This window comes from Ammodytes marinus (assembly GCF_949987685.1).
Source record: "Ammodytes marinus genome assembly, chromosome: 21".
Lineage (NCBI taxonomy): Eukaryota > Metazoa > Chordata > Actinopteri > Uranoscopiformes > Ammodytidae > Ammodytes > Ammodytes marinus.
In genome coordinates, this window is record NC_137225.1 from 13,406,776 (window position 1) to 13,426,631 (window position 19,856).

The 19,856-nt window shown below is 39.9% G+C and overlaps 3 protein-coding genes across 3 annotated transcripts in view; all 3 read right to left on the minus strand.

Annotated features, from left to right (window-relative positions):
• Positions 1–1,112: 1,112 nt before the first annotated feature.
• Positions 1,113–8,991, minus strand: LOC307267788 (uncharacterized protein). Its single transcript, XM_080050188.1, has 4 exons — positions 8,552–8,991; positions 8,279–8,438; positions 4,599–4,731; positions 1,113–3,493 (listed from the first exon to the last, which is right to left on the minus strand). Exons 1-4 carry the CDS (start codon positions 8,569–8,571, stop codon positions 3,264–3,266), a joined length of 543 nt encoding a protein of 180 aa, XP_079906314.1. The 5' UTR covers positions 8,572–8,991; the 3' UTR covers positions 1,113–3,263.
• An 850-nt stretch (positions 8,992–9,841) lies between these two features.
• On the minus strand, positions 9,842–13,249 carry timm21 (translocase of inner mitochondrial membrane 21). The gene is made up of 6 exons (XM_080050187.1): positions 12,752–13,249; positions 12,260–12,322; positions 12,032–12,129; positions 10,899–10,972; positions 10,514–10,619; positions 9,842–10,366 (listed from the first exon to the last, which is right to left on the minus strand). Exons 1-6 carry the CDS (start codon positions 13,053–13,055, stop codon positions 10,253–10,255), a joined length of 759 nt encoding a protein of 252 aa, XP_079906313.1. The 5' UTR covers positions 13,056–13,249; the 3' UTR covers positions 9,842–10,252.
• A 4,198-nt stretch (positions 13,250–17,447) lies between these two features.
• Positions 17,448–19,856, minus strand: part of neto1l (neuropilin (NRP) and tolloid (TLL)-like 1, like) — a gene marked incomplete at both ends in the record, with an annotated part of 69,152 nt that continues 66,743 nt past the window's right edge. The window contains 2 exons of the mRNA XM_080050183.1: positions 17,448–17,508; positions 18,363–18,999. Coding sequence (XP_079906309.1) covers positions 17,448–17,508; positions 18,363–18,999 — 698 coding nt within the window. The remainder of the gene's footprint in view (positions 17,509–18,362; positions 19,000–19,856) is intronic.

The following is a 19,856-nucleotide window of genomic DNA, read 5'->3' on the forward strand; positions in this document are numbered from 1 at the left end:
ACACGACCCAACAAATGTCGATGCCATTTTGCAGTGACACACACAGACTGCAGAAGTGTAATGAAAGACTTAAATGGATAGTGATGAGGAGATAAAATCAGCCCTGCTCTAGAAGACTTAACTGTGGATAATGTGTCATTACTTTGACACAAAATGCCAAGACTCTGTGCATTTTAAGTATATTTAGTTTTCACACCATATTAAAAGCTGGCTAAATACAAATAAAAAAATAACAGTAGATGAGACTGTATTTTGCTGTTGTGAATGAAGTGTTGCATTAGAACATGTTGGATGTCTGATCAACTGTTGTCACAGAGAAAGGTATAACGTTTTCTTTTTAAAGTCCCCGTATTTAAAGAAGTGTGGGAAAAAAACACATCAGGACAATTGAAAAAATGTGAACCTATAATACTGAAAGTGACTTGCAATCTCTTGAGTGAAAGAAGGAAGTCAAGTGTTGTCTGAAAGAACAAGGTAGAACTTGAGAAAAAAAAAACGTTGAAACAGTTTGTGGATTGACAAACACGCCCCCAACACTGTCAATGTTGATTATAAAAGCTTTCTTGTAAAGCCTCAATCAATGCAATTTTACACATTAAGTTGTCTCTTCACAGTAAGAACTACTGAGCCAGTGAAAAGAGTTACAAATGTGTATACCCCAGAAAGTAATCAAGCATTGATAGGAACAAATCATTAGGAAATGGCCGTCTATATATGAGAATTTCACTAAATTAAAAAGGTGCTACGAGGAACTTTTGAATATTTCTGGAACAGTCTCATTTTTCCTCTGATGATCATAAATAACATGTAACAGCAAACAAGACCATCAGTGCAAAGAATGCCATTTTTTAAATATTTTTTTCTTAATGCCATTGTACACTCAACCAGGAACAACAGCTGGCATAGTAAAAAAAACTACCGCCTTTGTCCAAAGAGGGTGCAAGAATTAACACAAACTGAAAGTTCCTCGGAGCACCTTAAATAACACATTGTTAAATTAATTTCAGTAATAAGAGCAGGGTGGAGTTTGGAGCTGTTGTACCTCTGCAGAGCTGGGGAATTGTTTTAGACCTGACTTCATTAAACAAGGTGAAAGAACAAAATAAGCAAGATTATAAACAAGAGTTTATTACAGAAGACGGATTTTCCCCCAAAATAGAAAAAAAAAAAGCAAAAGTGAAATCCCCTTGAGTCACAAAGCTACTGACAGGATTTCATTTGTCAACCTCCATAGGAATGAACACGAAGTGAACAAACATAGCAGTGCATTTCAGCAGAAGCCTGTTAACAATATGGTTGGAGCAGTCCATTGTCATCACGCTATTTGCATCGCTGCTATGTTTGTGATGCCGGTCGAGTTCAGAGTTTGTACATTTGCAGCTTCCACTGTTGCATCAGACCATAAAACCAAAGATAAGATGTTTTAAAAGGCATCAGTCACAAGATGCTCATCACAACAATAAAGATTATCATTAAAGAACATCGCATTTTCAGTTGTGATCCTCCACTAAGATCCCTTTTTATATCGCTTTTCCCCCAGAGTCCCCAAAATACATTTATACAGCATTGATTTAGTTTTAGCTTTCTCTTGTTTTTTTGTTGTAATGTTCAGAAACTGTACAATGATTATATCGTTGTTGAAGCAAACACAATAGGTGGATCAATTGGGAGCCTCCTCTTACAGTGTTATTTCCAGATTATGTGAAATGTGATACATGAAGCAAAAAAAAAAAAAAAAAAAAAGCACAGAGTAATGATGTTTTCGCAAAGCAATACAACTTGTACCAGCCCGTGGTAGATTTACATGTAGATTACAAAGAGAGAAGCAGTTAAAAAAAACAATTATTTTTGGTTAGTCTTCATTTTGCAACAATTATGAAAAAAAAGTAATAACTGAGTTTTGTCAATGACTTTTGAGCAACTGAAAAAATGCAGCCCTCAAAATCTATTTTTTTTTTGTTGCACCATTGCACACAGGGATTGTTACACACTTTTCACAATTTGAGGAGATTTTTCTCAATTAAAGCCTCCGTTACAATTCAAAACATCAGATCTGATTATCTTACAGCTGGGGTCATATAACCGCAGAAAACTGTTTTCATTTGTGGAGATGGACTCACACTTCAGAAGACATTTTGTCCACTTCCACATTGCTCTAAAACACAAGACATATCAAAACTGTTGTTCATACTGTTGGCACAGACCCTTGCTGTCTGGCATATAGGTGCCAACGTAAACCAGCAACTGATGAAAGCCAGCACTGCAGTGGAGGTGATAATCAACAGGGATCTAACTGCCATGAAGTGTTCATTCATTTCCTCAAACTTGTCTCAGTTCCACTTCCATTCACAGACCTAACAGGCACTTTTGAGCCAACATAATCCAGATGATACATTAACCAGAATCAGTCACGCTAATGAGGTCATTACTTAAAAACAATTAGCGCATATCTTATCAAACAGTTATACGTCGAGAGACTTTGTTTCGCCAGATCGCACGTGTGAAGAATTAATGGTGCGAAGTGCGAACAGCTTGAAGAAGTTGAAACACAATGTATTCTATACGCCCCATCATGTGTTTGCAGAGATCTAATTAGACATGTCTGCACTTGGATTTTCGAATGGGTCTGTTATTGAGTTACAGCGTTCAGAGCACTGCCAATAGACAGACACACAATAATAAAAAACGGCCCTGTGTATTTTGTGTCACAACAGCAGGAACTTAAAAAAAAAACCCAAGCTTCTCCAAATTTGTGGTTTTGGAATGAGTCAATTGTTTTTTTTTTAGATTTGTGAAATGGCAGTGGCCATCGGACGTGCAGAGAGAGGAACCACTTTACGAAGCAGAAAAACACACTTGTAAAGATCTTTCTGTGTCCCGCTGATCCCCGTTAAGCTTAGAGGTCAGGGGGTATTATCCTCCTAGAGCCCGGGGGCAGGGCTTCTGCGGTACATGACTTGAGGCACACAGGGGCTTGCTCACCATGTCATCTGTTATTGCCCAACTCATCAGATGACCACATTTGTTTTGTTTCTCTCTTCCAAACAATACAAAGTAGAAAAACAACTCTAGAAACCAACTATTATACACACATACACACACACACACACACACACACACACACAGTCACACTCGCATCCAAATAAACAACTACTCTCACGTGATGAGAGTTATTAGGCTGGCAACGATCACTGAGGTTGAATGTAGGAAGGCAGTGCATGGAAAAAAGGCAAAAACTGGCATCAAGGGGGGGCGGGTTTTGATTAGGTGGACCTGCTCTCTGACTGGGACTCGTTGTGGCCCGAGGCATTGGGAGCTTGGACTTGTGGGAGGGCAGACGGCGTGTAGGGCGGCGGCGCTTCGTTTATGCTAATGGTGTCTCCTCCTCCTCCTCCTCCCTCGGTAATGACAGGAGAGTGATGGAAGGAGCGGGCAGCCACGGACTCGTCAGCACGGGCACACTCACTGTAGGGAGGCGGCTTCAGGTCGTCATCTGAAAAGGAAAAAAAAGAGAGTACGCCAACTGCAGCAAGTAGCCGTTCTAAGAGTTGCTAGGTGATATTGGAACCTGTTGGAATCTTTTCCATACACCATAGCCCTACCTAAAAAACACCGCTTCTTAATGTCCCTAATATTTTTCTGTGTCTAGATTCACCTGAAAACGATCAATCTACAGATGAGATCAACACAGGAAACATTGGTTCAGATAATTGGTCTCGCCTATGTAAATAACTTACTCTACACTACTGAAAAGTAATATTTCTATAACACCAAGTCAGACTGTGGAATCTTTGACCAAAAGAAAATTAAAATCATACATGGGGGCGGAAATGATGTTGCGACATACATCAAGGTGATATAATTAGTCAGTGAAATGTCACCACTTCAACCCTCTAGAACCACATCCTGCTGTCAAGACTTGAAAGGGCACTTCGGATATAATGATAAGCGGCCATTTGCAAAAGAGGAGAGTTGGAAACCCCACACACAAAGATTTGACAACTGTCTGTGTGTCTAGCTCGTGCCCTCTTTCATGAACTCACAATGACACACGGTGAAACAGTAATGAGTTAACTCTAGACCGTGTGGTTATACAATTAAAAACCTTGAAGTTGTTTGTTTTATTAGACTGTTTACCGACACACGGTGTACTTTTTCTTTCTTTACGCAAACAAAGTTACTCCGTGTGTGGATGTGTGAGCTCATTTGAAAATCTAAAAAAAGTAATGAACCCTTTCCCTCAGCGAGACACATGAGAATCTCTATGCCGGCAATCATAGCATTGATTTGATTCTGACGGAGTTATAATACTGGTGGTGTTAAGGGAAGGTGGTGGCCTGATTTTCAGTAGTTCCAACCTGTGTAGGAATACTCAGAATAGCCCAAATAGCATGCTGATTTAAACACTAAACATCTCAGGCGGGATGTAGTAGACATCAGGGTCTTTTTAAGCATCCTAAAATCTGACCACAAGAATTGGGACATCCTAAATCTTTTTTTTAAACCATACTAAATAGCAGAAAGTATGGGTATTGGAACTAAGGGATGGTCGGTTGCTTGGTTGTTTGTTTGTTTGTTTGTGTTTGTGTGTGTGTTACCTCCAGACACGGCCTCATATGGTGGTGGTATGTCCAGGTGGGAGAAGGACGGTGCGGGTGGCAGGGCTGTGGAGGGCTCCTCAATGGACAGGTCATCCTGCACGCCGTACCAACTGGGCCAGACAGACGTTTGCTACAGAGGGAGGGAGGAAATACAGAGAGAGAGAGAGAGAGAGAGAGAGAGAGTTAATGACGCATGCAGATAAGAGGAAGAAGCACATTAGAACACCAGTGACACAAGCAGTAAATAAAAACACACTTCTGCACACAGATAGACAGGCAAATCTACTAGCCTAAGCCCTTCTGACCCCCTCCACAGTGTGGTAACTTGAGAGGGGATATGCGAAAAAGACGAATTTCAATGTGCCTTGTGTAAATTGACTAATAAAGAGGACTTACCTTAAGATAACTTAACTTAATAGTCAACGTTTACACACAGAAGTTGTGAGACTTATTTTTTTACTTCAGGAAAAACTGAAAGTTGGTCAACAGGATAAAATCACACACAAACTTAAATACGACAAGCAGAGCAGGTAGTCACAGTTGCATCAACTCAGCAGTTACGAGGGGTTTGGTTCTAAATCGCTCTACAGTTTGAGTAGCATAACACACTTGTTTTTTTCGTATCCCCTCTTCCTCTTCTGAAGAAAGCTCTCAGTGTTGTTTACTCATGTTAGGAAGCTAATTGCACTGATGATGATGGACTGATGCGTCTTTGCAGACCGGTGTCTTCATGAGGTAAAATATTGCCGCCCGGTTGTGGGCGTGATGGAGAAAGATGAGGAAAGATGCAGCACAGACCGAGTAAGACCATGCCAAGTTCAAGGTAATTACCATTTACCGCACACATAAACCTACAATAGTCTATTTAAAAAGTTACATTAGATCCTCCATATATCGTAGCCAGGTATACCCGTCCCCATCTCTGCAGCATGGGGGATTTGGAATCCACTGCATTAAAAAAAAAAAAAAACACCACCAATATTTCTGTATAGACTAGAGAGCACTGGACCAAAAGAGATTACGAAGAAGCCCAACAATTTACCATTCGACTCTCTTGCAAGTCTCCGAGGTGTATCAACAGTTTTTCTCCCCCCTCATAGGTCTTCCGACTTCACTTAGAAGTCAGGTTAGACCTGAATAAAACTGTCCGGGAGGCTTAGTGAGTGATACATCAAGACCCCCCCCCCCCCCCACACACACACACACACCACCACTATGTTTGATTCATGTAGGCTTGCTACTGGAGTCGTCCTGGCAACTCTCCAGAAAACGTTGAGGGTTCCGGGTTATGGATGAAGGCGGGGGGGGGGGGCCTCCTTCCCTGCTGCACATTCCGTTAAAATCGAAACAGGGAACATTATACACCAGAGACGGCAGAAGGGAACAAGGGGGTGAAGGAGAAAGGGAAAGGGAGGATGATGAAGAATAAGAAAAAGACAGATGATGAGAAAAGAGATGGATGTAGTAGTAGGAGAGGAAGTAGTGATATTGTGGAATAGATATATTAGGGATCTGGGGGAGGCTTAAGAGGAGTAAACAGAGAAAGATGAGTGAAAAAAGGAGTTAAGAGTTCTTCTGACATGTTATTATCCAGTATACCATATATGTATGATAATTCATGAAGACGGCCATCTTAAACTAGATGGGATTTTCTTTATCAACCGACTAATATTTCAGATAGCACACAGGATGTTGTAACTTACTGGTGTGGGGGAAACCCAAAGCCAAAAGCCCAGGCATAGCTCAAATTCTAAAGTACTTTCTTTCTTTTTTTTGTTTCTTTAACTGGGACACTTCCTGTTGCACAAATATTCCAAACAATGCTAAAAATATCAGAGAATGTGCCTCTTCCGTGTAACTAACCACCACTTTGAAAAAAAATCTCTTCGTGGGAAATGAGTGACTAAATGGACTTTTTGCACAGACTTGCATTGGAATGAATCATTGATGTGACACATTTGTTGGTCAGTCATTGAAGTGTGTGTTCTCATCCACTAAGTAAGTTGACTAAGGGAAAAACGTCAGAGAAACATGACACATATTTCAGGTCAACGTCCTGAATCATGACAATTGATTCCAGGTGTTTTCAGAGAGAAGGGGAAAAGCAGGAAGGAACTGGAGGAAGCACGGCCATGGTGACTGACTAAACCTAGAACTATGGTGCCACTGCAAGATGGTGGAATACCATTTTGAATGCATTTTTTATGGCTGTCTTGGGTAATGTATCAATCAAAGAATATACACAAGTCAAGGTGAACCACAGAAGAAAAAAAAAATTAAAAGGATTGTATCTGAATATTAAGAGTTGCAAAACAACAATGAAAGAAAAGCCTGCATTTTGTAGCTAGTTTCAAAACAGAGGCTCGGGGGGCAGCAAAATGGAAGAATTTACAAAACACAAAGAAAGACCACGATCAAGGTCATTTCACTGATGACATGACGCAGAAAGAATAGCCAACAGACAAAATAAATTAAGTAAATCACAATCTCAAGCAAATTTAAAATTAGGAGGAACGGTCCTTTTTTTTTTTATCCCTCATACCGTTATGACTGATTTAATTTGAATGATATTTAGTAACAACATGATTTCAAGAAAAATCAATGACAAGCTCAGAAAGCTCACTTCATCAGTGACTGAAAATGTGACGTTGGAACATAGAAACATTAAAAGACTTTCAAAAAAGGGGCACACATTGCTTCCTTTAACTCAGTCAACTCCTGTCTGTCTGTTTAATGTTTACTAATGTTATTAGCACAAAGGAATCTCGTGAGCATGGTTGACATTATACAAAGGTATTTTTTTAAGGGGGAACAATGCAGGCCCAAACACACGCTCAGTATTACTTTGCAAATGAAAACTGACGTTGGGCCTAAAACCCAGAAGAAGAAAAAGAGGTAAAAATGCAGGTACAGGCAAACCAGACCAAGTGAACCCATTAATGCACATCCACACGCTTGCTCCACATGTCCCTGAAAGTGAAATCTAGCCGCCTTCTTATCGTTCCATTCAGAGCGAAAGCGACTGGCTGAGAAACCACACGCCCTATTTAGAGAACAAACAACTCCTCTGCAAAAATGTAACACAACTGTGACCTTATTTTCTGACTCAAGGCCTGGGAATTGGACTAATGCGTGTCAGTGGGTTGTTTAAGTGCGTCAAACTAATCTCAAATAGTTACAAAGTAGCTTCATTGTCACCCTTACAAATCACGCCGATCATAGTCATCAGTATATGAGGTTAAATTGTACTGGATGTGCTAATTTTCCTAACTCAATCTCATACTATGATTATGATACCTGCTTTTCTGCTTAAAATGTAGCTCCTCGAATGTCAGCCCATTTCTGACTACAAACACACTACCATTACACCACACACACAAACAAACAAACAAACACAGACTTTCTGTGCCAACACGATATCTGGTAGGAACAGTACCGTTAACTGCAGTAAACAGCATGGAAAAAGGGACAGAAATTGGGTTCTACTGTAGCTTATCATGGCTGAATTGCGCTGACTACCAGCTGCACGTCACTGTCCATTGTACACAAAGCACTGGTCACTCTCTGTATCCCCCCCCCGACCCCCCCTGCATTTCATGAACCCTTGCGTCACAACAGCATGGAAACCACTTTAGTGGTTGACAGCTAAATCGTGAGTGTGTGTACTGTACACTTACGCTCTGTCTCTCACACATCTGATGCAGGTAGGCCCTTCCTCCCACGATGACTATCTGAGCATTTCGTGGGTTGCTCAGGTGTGCCGCCAGTTGCCTTTGTCTCGATCGGTACCAGCACACATAGAAGAATATCTTGATGATGATGAATATGACAACAACTCTGCGAAAGGAGGAGCGAAACAAATAGTTGGGTTAGCTGGGTTAGCTTTACATTACCGCTATTAAAAAGTAATAAGGTAATTAACTAGGCTACACAAGTGTAAGGCTACTCACATGTACCAGTACAGCTCCATTTTCGTGATGTGTCAATCACAGGGTAGAGGTTCTCATAGCTGGGGAACAACTGTTTCTTTGTAACTAAACTCTTCAGCGCTAGCTCGTCCTTCTGGGGGGCTAGCTGAAAAGGTGTGCCATTTCCTGTGATGCTAGCAGAGAACTGCAAGAACCAGCTGAGGCTACCGCTAGTTTAGCTGTAAGGCTACCTTGTAGCAAACAGGCCGCCAAAACAACAACAACAGCAGCAGCAGCCGTTTCTCTATTAACCCGCCCCGAGAACAAAACAGCCACTTATACCGACCTGCTTCTTTAACAGACCTTCTAGTAATTATATACAAGGTCTCTAGCTAGTCACTTGGCAGACTGTGCCTCAAGTTAACACAACTAGTGCTAAAGAGTGGTGGTTTGGTTTTAGCTCATCCTCCCTGTGCGTTAAATTCTCCCTTTGGTCTCACAGTGGGCGGCGTTCACGGGACTGTTGCCTTCACTGCTTCCCGTAAACTGCCCACCCCGACGGAGACGTAATCATTACAATGAATCGTTTACTTTTACGTTCAATTGCTGTTGTTGCTGTCGGAAATTGTATCCGGAAGTGGCGCTTTAGTGTTGAAGGAAAACAGCACGGGGAAAATAGTAATGTGAAATCCCAACGCAGGTAGGTTCAGTTTTTATATGTATATATTTCTATTATTATTTTTAAACTAAGGTGAGAAAACAATGGTGGACAAAAGTAATATGTCCTTGGCTGGGTTATTTGGGGCGTTTCAATGAGGACCATATTTCCGACGGCCAGTGAAGGTACCACAGGTAGAGGGAATAATAGGACCATATGTAGAACATTTACATATGCAACTTGCTTGTATTAGGCATGTATATAAATGTGTCTTAAAATGAATTAATTAAGAACCCACATGTATCCAATAATAATGGTTTAAAATCAGATGTTCAGTTAAGGTAGTCTCTAAAGTATTTTCCCCCTTGACACCTTAATACATCTTAAAGAATAATCGAAATGACCAGTCAAAAACATATAAAGGTGTAAGTGAATGAACATTTAGAAATTATATTAAAGGTCATATCAGGTTAATCCAATCGCCTGATTCTTTACCTCCATCTAGTGGTCATTTCTACACAATGCAATGTGCCACTTTAAAAAGACAACCAAATACAAAAAATACATAGTGGACAAAGATTCAAATAAATACCTAAATTACAAGTTAAAACAGACCTTTCCGAATTACTAAATGACCATCTTGACAAAGTATTAAAAAGTATTTTAAAGGGTAAATGTTTTGGTAAAATAACTGCAAATTCCCTGGTTAAGCCATTCAATTTAATGAAGCTAGAAGATCAATACATAGTGACATCCATGATAGCTCCCCCCCTCACAGAAAAAAATACAACAATGATAATAAATTATTTGTCCAGTCCTGTGCATACATTTTTTTAAAAAGGTATTTCAAAATGGTCTTTATCCTGCTTCATAATAGTCAAAAAACTATTTGTAGCACATGTACGATTTATTAAACAACAACACACAATAGTCGATGCTTTGCATAGCTCTCAACCAGGTGTGGACCAGTACATTCTTTTGGCAGTTTCAATCAGCCAAAACTGATTTTTGATAGTAAATAAAGTCAGCTATTTGTCCAATAACACAAACCTGTCTTTTAGAGACACTTTGAGTCTTGACTTTTTTTAATAAACGTTAACACTTTCTTGTCGGTTATCCTCCACGATGATGGTCCGTCTTGGGTAGGTGTCTACTTCCACAAAGATGTAACGAAACTCGTATTTTCCAGTTTCAGGATTCTGCAAAATGACAACACCTTAAAACAGTATCTAAACTTGACGCATATATAGTTTCAAAATAATTATCGGTATTATGGCTATTTAGGAGAATACTTCAAATGTTTAATTCCTAAACAGCAAATGTGCATTGTAGGTGAAAATACAAACCTCTTTTGACTCTGAATGTACGGTTCCTTTGCGGCCTGGCTCTGAGCCTTCGATGTAAAACTTAAGCCTCATATGCTTGAGTCCATCCTTTATGTACTCTACGTGACTACGGTGGAAACACACACACACACACACGATAAAAAATACTGTATTAGCTCATCACCACCACCACAAAAGATTATTGTATTTGTATAGTACAACCTATTTTAAACTTAAATCCAAAATATGCTACTGCTTTTGAATTGATTAAAAACGGTTGTGTTTTAACATAAGCAGATGTATCCAAAGAATAAAAACATAGGAGAAAATAAAGTCCCAAACCTGAACTGAAATTAGCCACTTTTGTAGCCTACACATAATTTAAAAAAAACTGCTTGTTTCTCACCTGACTTGCTGCCTCCTTCCTCGACGGGTGGTCTCCCCATAGCATTTGATTGGCTCCCCAAATGCACCAATCACCTGCATTTGGAAGGAACAAAATAATGTTTATCTGCACTTTACTTTTAGCTCATAATACAATGGCTGAATCCAAAAGTGCAGATTTCAGTGGACTTGCGGACTGGCAGACTTTGTGGGCGCATCCCGGGAAGTCCAAAACAACAATTCATCGAGTCCACCTCAAGCGGACTTTCTGCAGACTTCCTCTGAGCCTGGTGAGGGTGGAGACTTCACCGGACATCACGATATCATGGAGCACAATGCATTGCAGTTATGACGTGATGAAAAAAACTAAAACTGAACAAATTATCTATAAAAGTTTCATGTTTTCAAGTGGAAAATGAAACATAAACTATAATGCTATATCATTTAAAAAGTCACTTGATAGTTTAGGTTAGATATGTATCCAAATACTCATTGTGAACTATGTAGATTTAGAGGCTGTAGAGCTCATCAACATGCTATTTATTATTGTCTTTAAGTGGTGGTAGAACAAAGCTGCTCAGTGTTATATCAGTTTATTTAGGTCAAATCAATCTTAGTCTTGTTTCACTGACATTTATTTTTTTATGATGAAAGCCTATATGTTTGATAGAAGTAGTAATAAATGAGTGTGAGTATAATTCTGTCAACCTACAATTAAAGCTTTTACATGGGATTTATTATGGGTGTTTGTATTGTTGTTTCTCGACATCATTGTAAATTAGGGTCACCCCTCAACGATATCTCAAGTATAAATAAAGGTTAAATAAATAATTATATTTGTTATTTTCAGGGACATGAAGACGCTCAAAATCATTAGTTAACCACCTTTTCACAGGTGTAAGGCTTCCGTTGAGGGCCGTATGTGATATTAATGAGTGTGTATCAGCAGCCCGCAGTCTGTGTTCTTGCAGATTGACGTGCTGACGTTTGGCGCGTCACTGTACGTACGGCTCTAGTCTGCGAGGGCTCAGGCCGCAAGTCCGCAGGGTGCACGTTTGGATTCAGCCTCTGATTGTCGCAATCAATGCACTTCGAGTAACAGAGCAATAATAAACAGTGACGTGCAGTAGGAGACACTGTTTGGCCTTTGCTCACCTGTGGTTCCAACCTGACTTTGTTGAAGCATTTCCCGTAGACTTTATTCGGACTTGAGGAAGAAAACAGCTCCTGGAACACGACATATAACAGCCCACCTGAAACCAACAAAGACAAAGACACACACACACGCACAACACGCACACGCACACACACAGTTATTTGACTTGAAATGAGATGATGAATCTGCATGTTCATGACTTCTGAAAATATTGAGGTTGTTGTCACCTGTTACTCCAAGCCCGATAACAACAATTATCAAGTAGGTGAAGTCTCTGCCAGCATCTTTCACTGGAAGATATGAAGGGTGGGGAGTTATTAGGCAATCACTTAACTGGTTGGTAGGCTATGTTGTTAAGTAAACTGACTAAACATTTACTGCCTTAAGTCTCACAAATGCAAACAGTTACCGGTACTTGCTTTATTAAGTTAACAAATGGTGCGTTTTAGGCTCTTCGACCAGATAGACAATGTGAAGGCATTGCACTGTTGGACTCGGAATCACTTGCAACGATGATTTGTCACGAACCCAGATATTTATAGGGGGACAATGCTCTTGCTACCTCAAACATAGTTGTGCACGTTTTTGAATAGTAATACAACAAATGGTTGGGCTGTTTGGGAAACGTCGTATCATGCAAACTAACATAAGGTAACAAAGGTACACAAGATGGACACTGTACATATTCTGTACATGTCAGTCAGATCCTTCTTGCTTACCTTTCTGTGTAGCTGAAGGCTTGGGGCTCCCGCTCTGATACCTGGACACGGACGTGTCTCGGTCATCGGGGCTGATTTTATTTCTGTCCGCAGAGTGGAGCGAGACGCCGCGTCCCTGTATGAAGCAGCTCAGCGCTGGAGCAACAGAGGAACCAGTCTCGGCTCTTCTCAAGAAAGTCACTGTCGATACAGTCCTGTGTGTGTGGACGAGCGCGCAGACATGTGTGAGTTTGCATCTCTGCAAATGTGTCGCTGTCTGTTGTAGCCTCTGGTGCAGGGCTTTGAGTAGCTGCGTGTAAGCCATGATAATGCCCTCTAGTTTGGACTTTAATTAGCTTCACAGTCAGCTAGCAAGAAGTACGAGCGTTGCCTCGAGCGCATTAAACAGCTAGCTAAAGCTGTGAAAACTACAATAATACCGCTATTATATATAATAAAACATGAAAAAAGTGACTTATTAAACGACAGGAATGCACAACACAGTGGTGGTCAAATCAGTCGTGGTGGGTGGATTCAGTAGCAATGCGACGCATACTTTCGTCGTCACGCGTCATTCGCAGGGTTCATGGGAGATTGAGTTTTTACCGTAGCCTGCTTAAAATAGTCTGCACGCTTCATGGTAGGCTATTAGTTTTTTGTATCAGCATATAGCAGATGCATCCATTTTTTTTTTAATTGTTAAATTATCCCTCCTTTTTAAAATTCCAACATTAAAAGAAAGAATACTGATGACATCGTAGCCTACTGTACGGCCCTGCATAGAATAGGCTACAATAGAATGAAATAGAAAATTACATACTTAGCCTACGAAATAAATCATCACGATACAATCAGTAAACATTAGTTTATTGAAAACATTCAGTCCAGCATTTTTCTTAATGTTATCAAATAAATATGCCAACGGGTTAAAAAATCACCCTTGATAGAATGAAGTTGGACAAGGAGAAAGAAAAGAACAATTAAATAATGGTCAGACATCAGCGAAAGTAAACAAACAAAAAGTTCATGTAGAATCATGTATATGCACCTATTTATGAAGTTGAACATCACTTTTATTTCAGACATTGTTTTCTGTCTCCTCAACCAGTCCTTCTGTTATGGTTTAGATATAAAAACAACCTGATACTCTACCGTAAAGACATACAAATAATAAAAAATATAATATGAAAATCATCAGCTGAAATGTCTAATGACATATGTTGATGGTTACATGAAACTGATTTAAAAAACCTGATTCTGATTTAATTTTTCCCCCCATGAACAACTTTACATTAAAGGTACTTTATTAAAAAAAAGAAAAAGAGATTCAGTCCTGTATCTGAAATAACCACTGTCCCATGGCTCGTCAATCCCGGCAAGTTGTTGAGCACAGGTAGGGAGAATGCACCACTGCTGTCCAAGGCAAAGAAGAAAAACTTGATGCATATACACCACAAACCTTTTTTTTTTTTTTTTACCATTTTTTCCTCATCACAACACACTCTACATTGGTAAAGTTGCTCACAGGGCAACAGTTCACTCAAGATGCAAGGGAGAGAGAAACCTTAGCGCCGAATGCTGTCAAACTTGGCAAGATGCAGAGGAATGATGCATCTGTCTGATGTATCTGCAGAGAAATGAAAACACTATTACTTTAAGTCCGTCCCGGCCGGGGCCATCCACTTTTCTCATCTGCTGCTGCCGGGGCTGCTTGTGATCCAATCTGTCCAGCAGCCTTACTTAATTGTCTGCCTCCATCTATTTACTGGCAGATACGTTTGTGTGTGTGTGTGTGTGTGCGTGTGTTTTAGAGAGAAATAAATAAAGGAGAGTGTGAGCTTTTTTGAACTCAGAAAAACAGATTTGAACTAATGTAAAACAGAAAGACAACACACAGACGTCGGGTCAGTGCATATTTAAAAAAGAAACATTTTATTCAGTAATTGCATAAATGATGAGCCTTTGTATGATTGTGTGAATATGGAAGAAAAAGACAGAGTGGCGAGCATGGATGCAAATAATACATACATGTCATCGGATACAGACAAATCATGATACACACAAATGGTAAAAGTATACCATTAAAGTCGACACAGTAAGAAGAAAACAGGTATACTCAGACAATGACAGAGCATAAGAAAAGAAAGACGAAAGCAAAAATAATTTGTGAATTGTATGTTTATGACATTGTGCTGAGTGCTCACTGCTGATCTATTCTTCTCACTTTCCACATGCAAGTTTGTTTTTCATTTTTTTCACACTACAATAACCATCCTGTTGACAGTGAGTGTTATAAGTGTGTGAGGTCGATCTGTTTGACCCGTGCAGAATATACAGGGTTAATCTCATCAGGACAAACACACACAAACAAAGTCTATTAACTTGTCTGTGGACTTCCTGCGATTATCAGGGAGTATTCGAACTGTCTAGGACTCGTTTTTATAGTCCCGTTTGGTGAAACAAATACATTTTTGGATTCTGGTCCCTCCCTCCAGTCACAATGAATAAAACCTGACATCTTAAAAATATACGGTGGTGAGACATGGGAAAACCCATGCTAACAGTTTGATGGGCAAAGGAACTACTGAACAACATGAATCAAATGTGAAGCTTAATTGTTTTTTTTTAATTTTTATTATTTTTATTTTTACAAAGAGTCAGTATAATCAGCCCTGAAAAGATCATTTGAATAACTGTAAAAATGGTCATCCTTTCATTTAGCCCTATAGTAGAAAAGTCTACAAACTTACTACAAAGATATTAAGCCCCTACAGTAGAAGCGAGAAGACTTGACGTAAATATGTGTGCCCAAAAACAAAAGCAGTACTCATTGTCAAATAAAAGTCACTTAACATGTTTTAAAATGAATTTTGTGTTGAACATGAAAATGGTGAAATTTATTTGCGCAATTATCTTCGATGATTTTGTTAAGCAACAACATGAAATGCATCACATTGATTTTGAAGATGCTGTTAGTTCCTCTCCTTAGCTCCGTATGACTTCTGTATTAGTAGATGGGGGCTTTTAATATTTCAATGTTAGTATGGTATGCTTTAATTAATGATTATAAAATAAGCATGCACAAGCCACAAAACTCGGCCTTATGTTGTAATCCAAATGCTTCTGGTTATTCCAACAGTATTAAATTCAATTATGTTAGTAATTTAACACATTTAATTCCAATTTTTCTACTGGGAAAATAAATCTTCCTATGTTAACTGCTATCAAAATCATAATATGTTGGCTACCAATCCAAAAAAATACATGCTTAAAAAATGAACTTGTGATCACATTAACTTTGTTATCAGTGAGGGATTTATGACAGTGACAGATGTGTTTCCCACTTACATCCCAAATTTAAAGTTTAATAATGAGTAATCAGTGATCATTTGTTCATTGTAAAGGTCCATGTCTTTCCAGAGAGACATATAACATCTGGATTGACCACAGCAAACACACAGAAGTGCAGCTGGAGTGTTTTCAACTAGTCCTTTGTGTTCGGCTTTGCACAGTGAACTTTACATTAACACATGTTCAATATCGGTTTTTGTCAACGTGTCCCTTCATCATCATCATGATGATCATCATCAGCAGCAGCAATCATCATGCTGGTGTAAATCTCCGCTCCGCACGCTCATATGTCAGTGACGCCCGTTCGTACTGATCCAGGAATGCACTATTCTCAAGAAGTCTACATGATGGAGACAATGCAACATAATGTAGAACATAAGCAGACATACACACACACACAAACAAACAGGATAGCACATTTTTCACACTATAGGACAAAACAATCAAGCACTTCATGTGACTGCTCCATTATATGCAATCATAAAGCTGCAAGAATCAATCTCTATAGCTATGCATTGCATTTTGTTTTACAATTAAAGCTTTTCTCATTGGTTTCTTACATCTCCAATGTATTCATCTAGCTCCTTATATGACTAGTGTGCTTATTGCAACCTCATGAAAGCAGTTGTGGAGCAAACATGTGAACTGTTACACGAAGGCATAACCCATTGTGCTTCACAATTAACCACAACTACACAAACTCAGATACTACATAAGTGACAGAAACCATGCAAAACTACTGAGGAAATCTTTATAAGGGTGATGTGATCAATACATATTTGGGAGTTAACAAAGAGTTGAAACCTTCCTTGAGTGTGTGCAAAAAAATATATGTATATTATACAGTATATCCCACCAATATAGTTTATGCAAACATGTGGGATTGTGTGTGCTTTCGAACTTGTGCTTGTATGTGGACTTAACAGGTGTCTTTACACAAATAATATGAATGATAGGCTGTGGGTCTAGTGGGAGAAAAGTGCAGAGGTTAGACATATTATTTGAAAACAGCTTCAACTAAGGATGATTGAAGAAAAAAAATCCATGCTCATGAATAACCACTGGTTGACAACAATGTATGAACCCGGGAGGACATACAGTAAAACTTGCGCATCACAAAGACATCAAAACAAACTCACCAGGAGTGCAAGATGGCCGCAAGCAGGAAAAACCATCTTGGTGAAAATGAACAATTACAAAACATAGCAAAGTAAATCAATATAACCCCGCCCAAAAACAAAAACAAAAATCACAGAAAAGGAAAAAATAACGTATATAAAAGTATATGCTGACTGGGCAAATAATGACTACACAACATATAAAGAAGTCGATTGTTGGATAGGGGTGCTTACCTTGAGATTGTCTCTTAGACCCTAGTTGTGTTGTACTCTGATTCATGTTTGCTCAAAGAGCCAATGAGGCAGAACCTGAAATGTCATGGCTCTTTCATTTAATATCAAACTCCTTTTTGCATAGAGAGGTCAGAATGTGCATGTCATACTGTTACAGCAATAAACTTCATTAGTGCTTTGCTAGTCTCTGGGAGCCTTGCATGCAGACTTGTACAAAAAAATCCTAAACAGTCAAGAACACTCTGGAAAGAGCACATAGAAAGTGCATGCAGGAGTAATCTGCACATTAAAAAGTACGGAATGTACTCTGACACGTTTACATAGTGTTTTTTTTAAACAAATACAGTTACCTTTCAAGCAGTTAAGGTGCAAGCACACAGTCAAATACTTATTTTTTATAGAAAATCTTGTTCATGCCAAAATATTAATCTCTATATAGTATAAGTCATATATTTGCAGTCTCACAGTTAGTAATATAAATGCATATTTATAATAATTTGCATTCATTGTCAGTGAAGTTAGTCATTTCTATGAGGCACCGTTTGAAGCCCTTGTGTTAACAGTTAAAATATATCCTCTAAAATTAGGTCTGTGTTTGCTTAAAGAGCTCTGACAAACCTTTATAGATGTAAGCTATACACTAGGTTGACATGTTCAAGGATGGGCATGCAAGAGGGGGCAAATTATTCTATCATCATTTAGAAACACAAAACCTTTTGAATGATAGAGAGGGGAGAAAAGAACAAGGGACAATGCAAAAAAAAGAAGCTTATCATAATAATGAGAGGATAATAAAATGACCATGTGTCTAAAATAAAAGAAAAACAGAAAACAGATGTAAATATCCCGCAAACTATTCCAACATCCCCCATAGTTAACTCTAGGGGTTGTTGTTTCCTTTTCCTCATCAGAAATCTATGGATACTGACCGCTGTACTGCCTTTTCGTGGCGCGAAAGCCGGTGGCTGGTGGTGGGGACTTCTTCCATGTCGTCGTCCAGGTCGCATCCATGGTCTGCGGCCTCTTGCGAGTAGCTGTGCTTCATGACCAGGATGCTCCTGCGGTTTCCGCTAGCCGGCAGCAGAGGCCGCACTGCCATGGGGGGCTGCGGCAGGTCCGTGAGCAGGGAGGCGGCGGCGGCTGCCTCTCGAGCGCTCAGGTTCCCACGGCTCTCTCCCCGTGCGCTCAGAGACAGCTGGGATAAGTGGGCGGAGCCGGGGTTGGAGAAGGAGGAGCCACAGTGGTGGTCGTGGACGCAGCGCGAGGACGCACGGCGCAGGGCGTGGTAGTTTTCAAAGTCCTCTGCCAGGTCCACCAGGTCGGCCGAGGCCCCCGCGGCCGCCGTGGCGCTCCGTAACGTGCACAGCTCGTAGTGAGGCGGCTCGAACACCTCCTGGAACATGGTGGGGTCAAAGTCGTCTCGGCGCAGCACGTACTTCTTGCGCGGCTGCTTGATCTGCACGATGACGGAGATGATGAGCAGGAGCAGGACGATGCAACACGTGACACCGATGATGGTCCCGTTTGTGTTGTTCAGGTTGTCTAGGATGTTGGCTTTACGCTTCTCTGTAGAGGAGACAGCACAACAAACAGAAAAAAACATGTATGAGAAAATTAACTACATACTTGGCTCTGTCTGATTCAAATCGGCAGTTAGATTCAGGGCCAATCAGAGCAGACTGGGCTTTTTGGAAGGCAGGGCTTAAAGAGATAGGCTCTAAAACAGAGTGTCTCAGACAGAAGCTGAAACAGGAGATTCGGGAATGGCACTGTGAGAATTATAAACGTTTTTTTGGACACCATACTGTGAAAGCTGTTTCTAGTACAAACCCAAATTACAATTTTGAACCTTAAAAAATTGTCATATGTTACCTTTAAAATATTACTAAGAATTGCGAGAAGTAATCTGCCACTGTTATCATTGTAAGCTGCATATGTGACAGGCATATTAACAGTAACTTACAACATTTTTCATAAAGATATCCTTAGCAACAGATCACAGAAGGAAGTAACCAGAGCTCACATGTATATAACAAATAAATACAAAATTAAAAAAGAAAACTTCACCCAAATTGACCTGGTCATATATTTAGTCTACTTATGGCAATGAAGACCACAGTTGGACAGGCTAACAGTGTGCAGAGAGACAATGTGGAGCGATCAGTGACATGTAAATGCTGGGTGACAACAACAGTCTGCTGAGCCCCAAATGACACGTAGCCTACTGGTTACATTCACAGCAGTGTAAAATTGAAAAAAGAGACAGTTGACATTTTTGCCACTAACGAGGACAAATGCGGGCACTGCGGTGGTATCTAACGCATTGCTAGAGCGGAGAGGAGGCAGAAGACAGAGTGACAGGCCTGAGAAAACATGGCCCCGTCTCGCTGAGCTCAGCACAATTCTCAAACGCAGACTCTGGC

Excerpts from the sequence above, each read along its gene's own strand:
- LOC307267788 (XM_080050188.1), bottom strand. The coding sequence starts at position 8,571 with ATGGAGCTGTACTGGTACAT. Across the intron at positions 8,439-8,551 it reads ATGGAGCTGTACTGGTACAT|AGTTGTTGTCATATTCATCA; the intron begins GTGAGTAGCCTT and ends CTCCTTTCGCAG. Across the intron at positions 4,732-8,278 it reads AGATGTGTGAGAGACAGAGC|CAAACGTCTGTCTGGCCCAG; the intron begins GTAAGTGTACAG and ends CTCCCTCTGTAG.
- timm21 (XM_080050187.1), bottom strand. The coding sequence starts at position 13,055 with ATGGCTTACACGCAGCTACTCAAAGCCCTGCACCAGAGGCTACAACAG. Across the intron at positions 12,130-12,259 it reads TATCGGGCTTGGAGTAACAG|GTGGGCTGTTATATGTCGTG; the intron begins GTGACAACAACC and ends TGTTGGTTTCAG. Across the intron at positions 10,367-10,513 it reads TACATTCAGAGTCAAAAGAG|AATCCTGAAACTGGAAAATA; the intron begins GTTTGTATTTTC and ends GTCATTTTGCAG.